Genomic DNA, 14950 nt, shown 5'->3' with positions numbered 1-14950 from the left:
GAAAGATGTCCAGCAGTACCATCAGCTGAGAGCTTGCAGGAACCAGTGGGACCCAGGTACACTTATCTACCGTCTGGAGAAGTGGAAGAGCTGCAGCCAAAAATCCATTACTCTGACATAGAAACAAGGCCAAGAGACTCAACTATGTATGAAAACATAGGAATTGGGGTCAGAAAATGGCAGCAGGTGATCTCGACCGATTAGTCAAATTTGAAATATTTGGCTGTAGCAGAAGGCAGTTTGTTCATCGGGGCTACAATAATGAATGTCTACAGGCAACAGTGAAGCATGGTGGGATGCTGAGAAATACAGGCAGATACTTATCTGTCATCAGTACCATCAGGGAGGAGGATGAGTGTCCCCAATTTTTTTCTGCAGCAGGACAAAGACCCCAAACATAAAGCTTAAGAACTGTCTTCAGCATAAAGAAGATCAAGAAGTCTTGGAAGTAATGGCATGGCCCCACAGAGCCCTGATCTGTGTCTGGGATTACATGAAGAGACAGACGGATTTGAGGAAGCCTACATCCACAGAAAATCTGTGGTTAGTTCTCCAAGATGAACAACCTACCAGCCGAGTTCCTTCAAAGACTATGTACCTAGAAGAACTGATGCTGTCTGGAGACAAAGGATGGTCACACCAGATATTGATTTGATTTAGATTTCTCTTCTGTTCATTCACTGCATTTTGTTAATTTGTTAATTAATAAACTATTAACAAAATAAAGAGCAATAGTTATTGGAGTTTTTTGTTGCGTAGAATCATGTCAAATACATTCGCCTAAGTTAAGTAATGTCAGTAGTAGGAGTAGACTAAAATGTTGTAATAGCTTTCACAAAATCAGCCAGTTAATTATTCACCTCTGATACAAGAAACATTATACTACTGGGGCCTCTTTTATCAAACCTTGCGTAGCAACAACCGCTTTAAGAATGTGTGAAGGGATTTTTTTACCCTCACCGAAATCATGGCAAAGAGAAAGAGGACCTTTTCTACCTGTGCTCTGGAGCTGGAAATATTGAGTGATGTAGAGATTATTTTCCCACGCACACTTTCGATCTGAAATCTCTCACTTTCCAAAGACGTGCTGGAGATGGCTTTGGTGCATTCTGTCTCTTGCTCCAGCATTGGTTTTAAATCACAGATCGGAACGCTCTTTGAAAACACACTCACGGTTCTCAAAATCATCCAATAGTGCAAGATAAGCAATGGTACTACTTTCTTTTCAGGTTGTCCCCTCACAACTGTCCCCTCACAACTGTCTTATATATATATATCTTATATCTTATATTTTGTCACGGCAATTATTCATTCATTCATTGTTATCATTAACACTGCAACTCTTTTTATGGGTTGTGCTTAAATTTACACACTTATCTAGGCACACATATCTAAGTACAAATTGATAAATTCCATACTTGGCGTCGGAATGTGCTTACGCTCTCTTTATGGACACATCTGTGCGTATGCACGGTTGATAAATGAGGCCCCTGGAGTCTGGCTAGAGAAGAAATTCCATATAATCGTGCTCTCTCAACCCTTTGACAAAAATCAGAAAATAATTTCAATATTATTGCACACTAATGATTGTGAGTTTACGAATCTAATGTATTTCAGAGGACTTATTTACCTACCACAACAATGAAAAAGATTGGCACAAAAATGATTAGTATTGAATGTTTACAACTTTTTAATCGCTTCATTCTAAAAGTATGTTGCCAGTCACCTTTGAAAGCTATATCATTGCTTGTTATAATCTGTACAGGTCTGTGTGCACTTTAGTATGTGTGGACATGCGTGTGTTGAGTGTCTGCAGCTGTTGTCAGGCTGTTTTTCTGGACTGTGTGTCTGGGCTAAGAGCCAAGTGGATGCAGTCAGCCGGGAAGAGTATGTGTGGGGGTCTCTCTCTCTCACTGCATGGCACAAATGAATGGGACCTCAGATAGGAAGAAGAAACAGCACATTCTCCTCAAACTCATTTTGCCGGCGCCCTCATGAATGTGGTTCTTTGATTGCTTGTGGCTTGTGAAATTTGCTTTGAATTTAATGAGACTCTGGTTCTGCTATTGTTGGTAAAAGGTGGTGCATTGCTTTGTATGCTTCTTAGATGTCACTAACAGAGTACTGCTGTTTTCTATCAAGATTCTCTGTGGGTTTATTCACATAATTATGAGCATGTTTGACGTAAAATATCTCAACTATAAACAGCAGATATAGTTCGGTAGACTGAATTATGGCATAGCCTTTGTTTGAGATGAAAATTCAGAATGTGTTTTCAGTTTAGTAATAATCATACTCAGTTTGCACTGATGCCTCCCAGCAAGAAGGTCTGGGTTCAAATCCAGCTTGGACCTCCAAAGACATGCTCGATTGGCTGATTTAAAATCGGAGTTCTCATTATCCGATTGAGACACCCAATCGGATAATGCGTGTGCTCATGCTCCGCCACCACTGCGCTGGCGTGTGACCCAGAAACAAAAATGTCCAAGAAAGCCGATCGCAGAAGAAGAATAGAAACGGAGCCGCTAGAACCGTCTGAGGGATAGCGCGGATCTTACCTGCACCTATGGGTGGGCAATATGGCAAAAATATCATATCACGATCTTTTATAAATATAATCACGATTTACATTTTATCACGATCTTAAATTGAAAAATGAAAAAAAGACAATTTAGTCCAAAGAACCCTTCTTAACAGGTTTTATTTTAAATAGTTGCAGTTTTGCCTGCATTTGGGATGCTTCCTCTTCAAATGATTCAACAGGTTTGTCGTGTTGCTACCCGACGTGCGAACCTGTACTGTGCAAACTTTGCACTAAACATTTGCCTGCGCTTCATCAGTTGAGGAAAATCCAAACCAATTCCATATAATGGAAGTGCAATTTTTTTTAGTGACCAACTCCGTTTGGCTTTCAGCCATGGCTCTCCATGCGGCTACCGCTACACACTTAAACAAAGAGGCGGGTAAGAAAGCGCGTCACTGCTCGTAATTCACTATGATTGGTCGGTCAGGTTGACGACGTAATATGTCTGGTGCGTCGGTGCATCTGCATAGAACTGCAATTTATAGAATGTGCCCTAGACGACCCCACGATCTCTGCAGTGTGACAGATCGTCTTCACGTTGTAATCGTTCACGATTTAATATCGTCATATCACCCAACCCTACCTGCACCAGAAGTAGCGCGAACATTACGTACGAGATTTGAAAATGTGCTATTATCCGTCTGGTTGTTGTTTGAAATGCCAGTCTGCCACATGAACGACTCTTGCTTATTATATCACGTAATAGGTCAACCGGAAATCGGACCGTATTAACGTGGTATAATCCTGCCGAAAAGACATGTATCGCCACCTAGTGTGAAAGAGGAGAACAGTTTTCTTGTGCTGCATGTAAACTGAGACAAGGACTGTAGTCAGCAAGTCGAATTTTGAGCATAGCTCGATTAAGCTCTGCATGTAAACGCATGGTGTGTTAGTCCTGCAATAGACTGATGACCTGTCCAGGGTGTACCCCATCCAATGTATGCACGCTGTCAGTTTACATGATAAAATGTATAATGGACTAGTGAAATTAAAAAAATATATATATCAAAAAGAGTTTTAGTTGAGGTGAAGTCATAGTACCTGCTGCTTCTGCTTCTTCTTCTTTAGGTGGCAATATAAGCATCAGCATGTATTGTTGTGTATTCTCTGGAAATGCCTGCTGAAGTCATGTTAACATTGCAATGTTTATGGTGCTGCTGATGCAAAGACTCTGATACTCCTCTCAGCAGGAGCAGTGACTTCCTGTTGGCCTCACATTCCATCTGTTCCTCAAACAACTGTTTCTCAGAGCCTGAGACATAAGAGGAGGAACTTTTGCTGTAGCTAAAAAAGAACACATCAAGTACTGTTTACTGATGAAAAAAATATGCTTTCCAGGTCAGTGTGTGTTAGTGAGGTCCTCTGGCCGTCTTGTAATTTAATGTGCTCTATTATAGCAGCAGGATCAAGGCAACTGAAGTACTGCACAAGATTCTCTGATCAGCCTAACTTCTCTGTATTTTGCTCACATACTCAAGTTAAATGATTCATCTTTGTCTGCACCATCATGATACTGTGATGATGTACTAACTACATCAAGGACATCGGCACAAAGTTTTAGAATCCATGTAAACCTTGGGCCAAAGTTAAACACATGGTTTCAGTCATTTTGTGACATGATGATGACTTCAAGTTGCCATGCCAATGGCAACTTGAAGTCATCATCATGTCACAAAATGACTGTTCGAATGAATAAATAAAAAGTACAGTGTTTAATCCAGCATTTTTTTGTAATTGATGGAGGTAGAGCAGAGTGCAGTATTAATTTAATGAAAATATGAGTGAGTATGGTGGAAGTGTGGGCAGGTCATTGATTGTGCGGCTCTGTGTTGCTCTTGGACCATATTGATCAGACTCTGGCTCCAAATTCACAAGATGGCGAAACAAGCCTCAGTTTGACCAATGCAAGGAATTGGGACACGTTGTCCATTTTTATACAATCTATGATTGTAAAAGGACCTGCCACTTTTCAAATATTTGTCAGTATTTGAGGAAAGTTGAGCAGGACTTCTGCAGATGTAGCCTATGTCCTGTAGTGAGAATGAACTTGTATTATAGTTACTTTATCACCATGAGCTACTGAAATATTGACGCGCTTACAGAATAAGTTATATTGTGAATTCTAGCACTAAATGTTGTTCTGAAAAATAAAACACTAAGTTTTGGGGATCTTATAAACCAAACTTTATGCATATTACGTCAGAATGAAGCTTGGACCACATTCATTCATTCATTTATTGTCTGTAACTGCTTGAGGCAGGGTACACCTTGGCTGCCAGACTATCATGGGGCTAACACAAAGAAACAAACTACCATTCACAAGTGCAATCACAAGTAAACAATTTTGTCCACATCTGTACACTTAAGGCCTGTTCAGACTTTGCATTAAGAACTGATATGAGTTTTACGATCACAAGTGACTGACTTCTGTGGGCGCAGTAGAATATTATGACAGCTAATGGATCTCTACAGCTGCTCCAGAACCAAGAGCAGCGCTGGTTTATGGGTTTGGAACACATGTGAAGTTATTACTTTTTGACTTTTTGGCCTTAGTAGACCCAAACAAAACTCAGATGATTACTCCAACCCTAGAAGTTTCTATACACACCATAATCTCTGGTTATAAAGCTAAATAAAGATATTGGTAAATGAGGAAAATTTAACCATGTACGTTATACATTAACATGACCACATCAATAATTGTACTCATATTGAATACTTACTTCTACTTTTTGTGTGAATGAGTGAATGAGTATAGGCTGTCTTTAATGTGACTCGGGATACTTTGTGTTCACACCACAAAAGGAATGCCGACACATGCGACACATGCCCAGACCACCCCTATATGTGGTCAGAGATCAGATCTCTGAAATGCTCACACCTGTCTTTTACATGACCGGATCGGATCTTAATGCATGGTCTGTACATGCCCTTAGCTTATGGCACTTCACACAGAATTAACTGATATGACATCAAATCTTTTCTACATTTAGTTTTAAATTGAACTAAGAGAATGGATCAGTGTTGTCAGTAAACATTTACCTTCTCAGCACACAGTTGACTGTCTAGAATGTCAGTTTTGAGATGTCGCTATGTACAGGTAAACAAACTGTGCTAGCATGTAAGGAAGAATAGGTGAGTCAAATCTCAGTAATGCAGCGCTCGAGATATTATCGATCACAGGATTACAATCACTTTACTTCTCTAATCGTGATTACATTTTTATAACCATTGCGTATAAAAGATCCAGGTTGTAAAAGTGTTGGGAGTGGGCTTCCGGGGGTCGCAGAGAGACGAGCTGGAAGGCTGCTAGATAGAGTGTAGCCACAGGTGGTCTGTAATTCTGCACCGTAATTGCCTGGCAAAGTGTATTATGGGTCTTCAGACCACTCATCCACTCCGTAGGGGTGGACAAGAGAAAAGGGTGAGTGAGGCGGAAAAATAGAATGGATAACAAGATGTCCCATTGAGAGACAATTCTGCCAGACACTTACAATACGTTGAGGGAGTATTATTATTGTATGCGTTCAAAGAACACTTTCAGTGAAGGCTATTAAGCTAGACTAATGAAAATGATGTTAGCAATGGGGAGACAATCTCCAATTCAACTGAAATGTCATTGTATTTTAAAGACAGGTGCAACAGGAATTTTCTGTTCTTTGAAGATGTTACCTGTTCACAGTTCTGCGCCAGGAAAGCGGGCATGACTTCAGTTCTTGGCCACTGAGTTTACAGAGATCAACTTCAATAGCAGAATGGAGACTCTGCTGCAATTTGCTGTTCAGATTCTGTTCTGAGCCACTTGGTCTGTGTCAGGACCCTGCAATAATCCCCACTTATCATTTTGATTGGAAACAAACCTTCCTGCTGGTGTTTTGTTCATCTGACCAATCAGCCCTCCAAGCAACTTGTTCTAGTTTCTTTTATTATAGGTAAATGTAGCATTGTGCCCAAAGTCTGATTTACATGTCCTTTCTTGTTGGCTTGAAATAATGATTGCAACAATAGAATATGAAGAGAGCATCCTATCGTTTGAAATGGAATGCAGAAATCTGTGACCATCTAATCTTGTGAAAATGTTGTCTGGTTGTCAAATATACTAATACAACATTCAAAGCAGTACATGCTAGTGCTGGGCGGTTTGACCAAAAATGTATGTCACGATATTTTTCAAAATTCTGACGGTATTTTTTATTTTTTTTTTCATGGATAATCATGTTCACAACATTTTCTACTAGTTGAGAGAGGAATTAATGCAGTAGATTTACTAAGGATGGACTATTTTACTGTGATGATAAGTAAATGTTGTAGATAATCCCACACTAGTAGTAAAACAGTAAATCAGGATGAAATGAAGAAACAGGACAATTGTGGTTTCATTTATTTTGACATATTTATTCATATTCAAACATATTTAAACTGCTATGTCTGTAATGGCAGTGGCAGTGTGGCCTACTACCGTCATAATCAGAATTAGCTTTATTAGCCAGGTATGTGAACACGTACAAGGAATTTGACTCCGGTCACTTTGCTCAATGTTGCAAGAAAAATATAAAAACTGTACAACATAAATAGACTTCCAGAATAAAATAGTATATACTGTGAATTTGAACAGTAGTATGTACATATAATGAGAGTAACTGGGAATGGTCACGTGCTCTGTGACTGCTCAGAGTTCGCCATAGCGACAGCCTGGGGGTATAAACTAATTTTGTGCCGGGTGGTTTTGTCATACAGTATTTTGTAATGCTGACCTGAGGTGTCAGTGGAGATTTTACCGGCCCGCTTCCTGACCCTGGGCCGGTACAGGTCCTGGATGGAGGGAAGGTCAGTACTAATAATCCTCTCTGCAGACCTGATTGTCCTCTGCAGTCTGTCCCTGTCCTGTCTGGTGGCTGATCCAAACCAGCCTATGATGGATGCAGTCAGGACAGGCCATAGTAACAATCTCTCCCAAACAATCCCCAATGGTAGTCTGTGTGTTCAGCATTTTTTTAAAATTGGGGCCACTTTTGGGGACAGTTTTAGCCGGAGGACAGGTCATCCAAAACAGGTACTGGGACATATTTTCACCCCCCCAAAAAACAACCGACACACTTCTTGTTCTGCTTGGACATTTTTTGGACATTTCCATCTTCACTACGCATCACAGTGACGCAGTCACACCATGCATGTTTAGAAGCTCTACATTGAAAATGGTCCGGTCTGAAACAGTGTCTCATGGGGCAGCGTTCGGAACGCTGTGTAATGAAAAACACTGGTCTGCCGGTATATTAAAAATTCTTATCAAAACAGAAAATAATACCGGTATTCACTATGAACTGGTACACCGCTCAGCCCTAGTACATGGCAAAGCATAACTAACAAAATAAATTTATACATTAATGAAAAGTGAATAATATAATTTGATTGTGATGTTAAGGTGTTTGTTTTACATTCTGTACAGATGCCATGGCTAATCCTTCTCCAGCAAAGAGCATGGGGGATCCTGGAATCACCCCTCTATCTCCCTCACACGCCCAGGTAACTCACTTTTTGCAAACAAAGTCAGTCTAGTGCCAATTATTTTTCAGACCATGTATATATATATCTGCTGAAACATTTCTCCATACTTCCATACTGCTATACAGAGTTCTGTAGTCAGAGTGGGGCTCGTCTACTCCCTCTTTTTTTGGCTAGTCATTGTTTCCCCATGTTTGCTCATATACCTTGCATACACAGTGTTAGATGAACTACAATTGCTCAGTGCAAAAATAAACAATAATAGATTAATGGTGGTGAGAAATTCTTTCTGAACCAGCGTATCCTAGCATTCCTCCTATGCTAGCAGAATTAGATGTGTGAAGGTTGCTTTTGAGTTGTAGTTGATTTTAACTGTGAAAGGGATCGTAAATGGAAGTGCTGATGTGCAGAAGGCATATAATGCAACTAGGTGTTGTAAAGATTCTGAAATAATCTATATTTGACATAAAGTTTATAAAATCTACTACAGACAAAATTGCACTATTCTGCATAAATCTGGACAAATCATTAAATCTTATTATTTTTTCTCATTCTGCAACAGTTATTCTAAAATACTGTTTTGCAATGCTGCAGACCACTTCATTGTTTTTTTATCGATGTCACTTTCATTCACCACTGTGCTAACTACATTCATTTTGGTTAGTAACTGTAATTTACCGGATCATGTTGTTTCTGTAATGGATTGACACTTTTATTCTGAAATTTAATTGCATAATGTTGGTACATGCCACTATACTGAAACTAATATAGAATAAGAAGATTAATATATTAGAATATAGTTATCCCACGGTCTTACTGTCAGAGTAGTTATATGTCTTGTTATATTTCTGTGTATTCTTTTCTGTGTACAGCAGAACGACACAGACCAGGTGCCATCAGGGCCGTCCTTTGTGGTGGTGGTTGCCATTGACTTTGGCACCACATCCAGCGGTTATGCTTATGCCTTCACTAAGGAGCCAGAGTGCATCCACACTATGAGGTAGGACAGTACTGCAATGCAGACTCTCACTAAGGAAGAGGATGGGGGTGGGGTGGAGCTACATCAACACAATATTTCTGCTGATAGTGGCCTATGTGGTTTGAACTCAGTAAACCAGCTGTATCACATAAGCAGAATAGTAGACCTGGAGTTACTCAAATTTTAAAATAACAAATTAAAAGTAAACATTATTTGCCAACTCAGTGACTTGGTCTTACTATTTTCTCAATCAACCTTACACATTATTTCTGCCAAAGTGGTTTAAAAAACCTGATGGCAGATCAGGTGTAAAAAATTTTCGATTAAAATCTGATCACAGCCATGATCCAGATAAACAGATTAACATTTTTTAGTGTTACTTTAGCAGTTGTGTATATTGTTATGGGTATTTAATACTAAAAAACATATTTCATCATAATTTTTTAGATAAATGTCATTCAAGCTTTTAGTAACACATATGAATCATGTATCCTGAAAGTAAATACAAGCAGTTTGAAATAACAGATCAGACTACAAGCTATACAAGCTTTACTTTTATAGACAAATGAAAGTCCTGAGCGGCCCAGGCCTATTATACAAATTATGTAGAGAATTAGGTGGTTTCCCCTATTATGAGCTGTGTCGTGCGGAAGGTTTCCTCCTGTTAAAAGGATTTTTTTCCTCGCTGTGGCTTCAGTGCTTGCTCTGGAAAGCGGAGTGAGTAAAGAGCCTTAAGACATTTCTTATTGTTATTGACTAGCATAAGTAAAATCAAAGTGAAGTGAATTGAATAAAAGGTAATTATTTTTGCACTTTTCTGCATTATTAGTGATAATTACTAACCTTCCATGATCCTTAACAAATATAAGTATTAAATAAAATAAAAATATTAGATTGGTTATAAATGATCATTTCTAACTGTCTGTGATCATTATAAAATATCTGTGTAATGATTATCATTATGAACTAAAATTTATAACAATGGGACATCAGCCTACTGAAGGTTTACCAACCTTTTACACATGCATATAAATGAAACCAAGACATTTCTTTTAAAATGTTAAATGTTCATTTATTCATTTGCTCACACACACACTTTCATACCCGACCACAAAGCATTGTCAGCAACTCAGTCTTCGGTGTCACATTGAAGGGTACTTTAGCATGTGTGCAGGACTAAAGCGATAACTCTCTGGTTCATGAACAACCCGCTGTGAATGCTGATTTAATATCAGTTAACAACCATACCACAATCAATTAACATCCACAACTACAACAAACACCAAGCATGTGGCATGTGAGTGAGCGTGTGTATGGGTGTAAGTGTATGTGCATGCTTAATAAGAAGGAAAAAGGGGTGAAAGCACCAGCTGTGCTCTGTAGGTGGGGTGGGTTGTCCTCAAACCGGAGGGTTAGCTGTTCAATTCCCAGAATACTGTTTCTCTCCCAGTGCATGGCACTGGTGTGTGAATGTGTTTGTGCATGTGTGAACGAATGGGCAGATGTGTCACTGTGACTGTAAAGTACTTTGAGTAGACCGAAAAGTGCTATATAAAAAGACTATTCACCAAAAGCATGCAATGATTGCTTTCATCACTTATATCATGTGATGCAGTGATCGGGCCGTTCCATCCACTCTGTTCACTGACTTCAGCAGATCCACATCATTCTAACAATAAACGCAATTCTAGAGTTCTAGAGTTTTATTGTGGTAGACCCTAAAGCTGACTGGCCTCAGGAGTAGTAGACGGATATTAAAACTCACAGTTAAGATCTCACTTCCTGTTCTCTCTGAAGAGAGGGAGGGAGTTACCCCACACATTTTTCCTCCACACTTGTTTACACGTTGGCTTTGTTTTTCCTTCTCACTGCCAAGTATTGTGACTTTACCAGGTTTCATCTCTTTGCTCTTCTTCTCATGGTTTGATTGACTGTTGGCCAACCAGCTTTATTGCCATGTGATGAACTCGAGTGTGGTTCAGTACATTTACAGCAAATTCTGCCCCACAGTTTGTTTTTTCTTTACATTTATTACACTGTGAGATCATGACAGGCTTAGACAGATTAGAAAGAAGAAGATTTTCCTTCAGTATGTGATGCAAGACTTTAAAACTCCCTATTCGCAGCAACAACTGAACTAAAGGTAAAAGACTTACGCCAGCTACTTGACTTGCTTAAAAAAGCTGGTATGTTTTTGGAAGCTGATGTGTTTCAGTCCATCTTTTGGAATTTCTTTCCTCAGAATGCAGATGATGATGAGGCTGTTTCCCTTGTTTTCATTGTGGGATTGCAAAACAACTGATCTTTGGACCAATCACAAGGGGACAGCAGAGACGACTTTACTGATTCCTTTAAAGTTTTATGTATCTACAGTGGTCCCTACCCATGGAACTGCAGCAGTTATACAGGGGGAAGGGGCGTTTCCAAAGTGTCTATAGTGCTTTTGATCTTGTCCAGTGGGAGACAAGATTGACTCAGGGTTAAAAATCCTTTCATTGTGGCACAGTGTGCAGCACATTCATTTGTTTCTACTTGCTCTCTCTCTTACAAACACATTAAGAGGAAGATGGATTATGTCTGGCTTTTCCTGAAGAGAAGACGGCTGGCTAAGTTCTAGAATGGAGGACAGAGTTCACAGTGCTGTCAATCATTGAGGCCCAAGTCTAGCTAGTAAGGATAGCTATACAACATTAAATAATATATAATTTAATGTTGTAAAAAAGTAATGTTCATCATAAATCTGTATATGTTGGTTTTCCACTACAGATTTTTGCAGAATTTGCTTTTTATGTTTACCCTTCTAAGGACAATGCTTTTAAATACCTTTAGTTGGTTTAGTTGAGTTGAGTGACTGATCACATCTTGTTTTAGATTCTATAGTTAAATTTAAGATATTTTCCTGAATGTCCTAAGAAGAGAAAAATATATCTTAAGAATTTCCTCCAAGCACAGGTCAATAAATATTGACCTGTGCGTATAGATAAAAGATAGATAATGCTTTACATTCACAATGGTACATCTACCCAGCCGCTTCACACACCAGTTCAAAGCTAAGGATCCAGTGTCTGAATCCTGAGCTTGTGGCCCATGTACCAGCAATTGAACCAATAACCCTCTGGTTCGGGGACAACCTGCTCTACCTACTGAGCCACAGTTGCCTCCTCCATATAAAGCCTGCTCAGAAGATTTGATTGACCCAGCAGATCAATGCCAGGGCATTATCAGTTGGTGGAGCGACCCCAGACCAACTTTCTAATGCAAAGCTTTAGTGGGTGGGGGAAGTTGTGCTATCTTCCAAGCTACAGCTGACCTCCATTTCCCCAGAAATACTGTGGTAGCTCGGTCTCGAGTCCATTTGACTTTTGTCAGAGAATTAATTGATTGGTTTAAATCCCAGAAGTATTTACAAGTTATCTGTGCATTTCGCAAAAAGAATGTAAATTGATGTGTTTATATTGTATATTATATTTGACCTGAGAAATTATTGCTCAGCTGACATTTGCATCATGCTAATGGTCCCAAATGCCAACACTTGATTTCTCCAAAAGCAGACAAACTGATTTATTATATACCATCTTGTCTCTTCCCAGGCGTTGGGAGGGTGGGGACCCTGGTGTGTCCAATCAGAAGACTCCAACCACTATCTTACTGACTCCAGACAGAAAGTTTCATAGTTTCGGCTATGCGGCTCGTGACTTCTACCATGACTTAGACCCCAGCGAGTCTAAGCACTGGCTCTACCTGGAAAAATTCAAAATGAAGCTTCACACTACTGCTGTAAGGTTACAAACATACTGAACACACCCAGTATAATAAATTCACTGCAGCATTCCTGGCTACCTTTCTAGCAAGCAGCAGCGCTATAGGCACACTCCATCCTCTTAACTCATTGACTGTGTCACCTTGGCAGTTGTGATGTATTGCATGCTGATACTGCAGCAGACTGCTGAACTTTTAATTTTCACGCCTCTGTGTTCATGCTGTGTTGTAAACATAAACATGTCAGAAGAATTAGAGGATATATTTGATTATTAAGTTAAATATCTCAACTGAACCATTCAATACTAAAATGAGCTGCCTTGAATTTTATGGCAGTCTGGCTGCAAGCAATTCAAACACACTCATTTAATTCAAGTGTAGGCTCATGGCTACCATCACCGTGCCAAGAGAAAAAAAAAACATAATAACACTGGCAAGTGTTATACTGTATATCAGTAGTATTTGCAATCCACACAGTGAAAATGAGCAAACATTATTGCAAATCTCATATCTCACATTCCCAGGATGAATGAGTCTATGTACGGGTTTTCGTTCATGCATGCTTAACTGTAATTCTCTGCATTTAGAATCTGTCCATCGACACTGACCTCCACGCAGCCAATGGGAAGCGAGTGAAAGCTATTGACATCTTTGCATATGCACTGGCCTTTTTTAAGGAGCAAGCACTAAAGGTAACGTACTGTATTTCTGAGAGCATATATTTTCCATTTTACACATGTAATGTTGTATTGTTATTTGGTGGATATTCTTCCAGTTCCATTCTGGAAAACTGGAATTACAAGAATAAGCTCACAATGGGCAGATTTCTTGCAGATTCCCTACCTAAAACTTACATAGGTGCTGCTATATTTTTTATGACCACATGATATAAGTTGCTTAAGAAATCTATTCAAAGCTAAGAGTGGTCGAGGTGAAAAAGCATGAGCAGTAAACCAGACACAACTATGACATTTGTTCTGAATTCACAAACCCTTGACAGTGAATTATATAACGTGTGTTAAAACGTTCATTCCACAGGAGCTGAGTGATCAGACAGGTGGCGAGTTTGACAACAATGATGTAAGATGGGTGATCACTGTTCCTGCCATCTGGAAAATGCCTGCAAAGCAGTTCATGAGAGAAGCTGCGTATAAGGTAGGCTAAGAAACAGACCAGGCTCCAGCTCTCTTGTCTACACCTAACCAGTTTGCAAATCACAGGTTCCAAACCTTGAAGGAAATAAAGACAGGATTTTCTATGCTGGTTTAAAATGATGTTTGTGGTGCAAAATTGACAGTCACGAGAGAAAGGTACACACGGTGCAGTCCCACACAGCAATAAAGAACCACATTCACACTCTACATGACATGATTAATGTTTTTTCTTACATTTGTCTGATTTTCTGCAATATATGTACTGTGTAGCAAATAAGTCAGAGGATTTTAGTGGTGATTAACACTGTCATAGATGGTGTGTTCACTATCCCACTCCAAGTGTCACTTTTGATTTAGCTTGGACGTCCCCTTGACCACAAATCAGTCAGCACAAAATACACACACAGAATATCTGCCTATATGTGACTGCTGGATTAGTCATGTTACATTTATCACATTGACACCTCTACTCAAATTGGTCACACAAGCGTGCACACATTCACAACTAGGTTTAGTGTGAGGGACACTTTGGCCTATGTCCTCTACTACTACTCTAGTTCATGGACAACCAGCCTTACCAACTGAACTTAAGTCAGCCGTAGCAGGGTTCCATCAACAAGATAATAATATAATAATTACCTGAGGGATGCTTTCAAAGAAATAAAGTAAAGAAAAGATAATGCTAAGTTACTAAGTTTGCGAAGGAATGCGTCAAAAACATTCATAGCAGTTTGTTCGTGGCTTTGGCTCAGATCTAATCTCAGTGTTGCCGGTTCAGTTGTTCCTCCTCCTGTCCACGTATGAAAGTGTCCCTGCACAAAATGCAAAAGTCCAAAAGTCTGAATCACTGCTTGTAAACTATAAAGGCAAATGGGTGCAGTACATTTACAATTGTAAAAACTGATTCTTGATATTTTAGTTCCAGCATCTTTGTTTGATAAATTCCAACTGGACCGATTTTTGTTATTTAAA

The 14950-nt window shown here is 39.4% G+C and overlaps 1 protein-coding gene across 5 annotated transcripts in view; it reads left to right on the top strand.

The window, feature by feature from the left end:
- hspa12a (heat shock protein 12A) overlaps positions 1 to 14950 on the top strand; it is a 45836-nt gene that overhangs the window by 12888 nt on the left and 17998 nt on the right. For 3 of the 5 annotated variants that reach the window (XM_047603160.1, XM_047603164.1, XM_047603162.1), the window contains exons 2-6: positions 8031 to 8107; positions 8959 to 9086; positions 12656 to 12842; positions 13412 to 13516; positions 13863 to 13979. In XM_047603160.1, the coding sequence (XP_047459116.1) occupies positions 8031 to 8107; positions 8959 to 9086; positions 12656 to 12842; positions 13412 to 13516; positions 13863 to 13979 (614 nt within the window). The remainder of the gene's footprint in view (positions 1 to 8030; positions 8108 to 8958; positions 9087 to 12655; positions 12843 to 13411; positions 13517 to 13862; positions 13980 to 14950) is intronic. The other 2 variants (XM_047603161.1, XM_047603163.1) reach the window with 1 other exon arrangement.

This window comes from Mugil cephalus, chromosome 13 (genome assembly GCF_022458985.1).
Source record: "Mugil cephalus isolate CIBA_MC_2020 chromosome 13, CIBA_Mcephalus_1.1, whole genome shotgun sequence".
Classification (NCBI taxonomy): Eukaryota; Metazoa; Chordata; class Actinopteri; order Mugiliformes; family Mugilidae; genus Mugil; species Mugil cephalus.
Note: the sequence above shows the minus strand (reverse complement) of the source record. Positions and strands in the feature narration are given on the sequence as shown.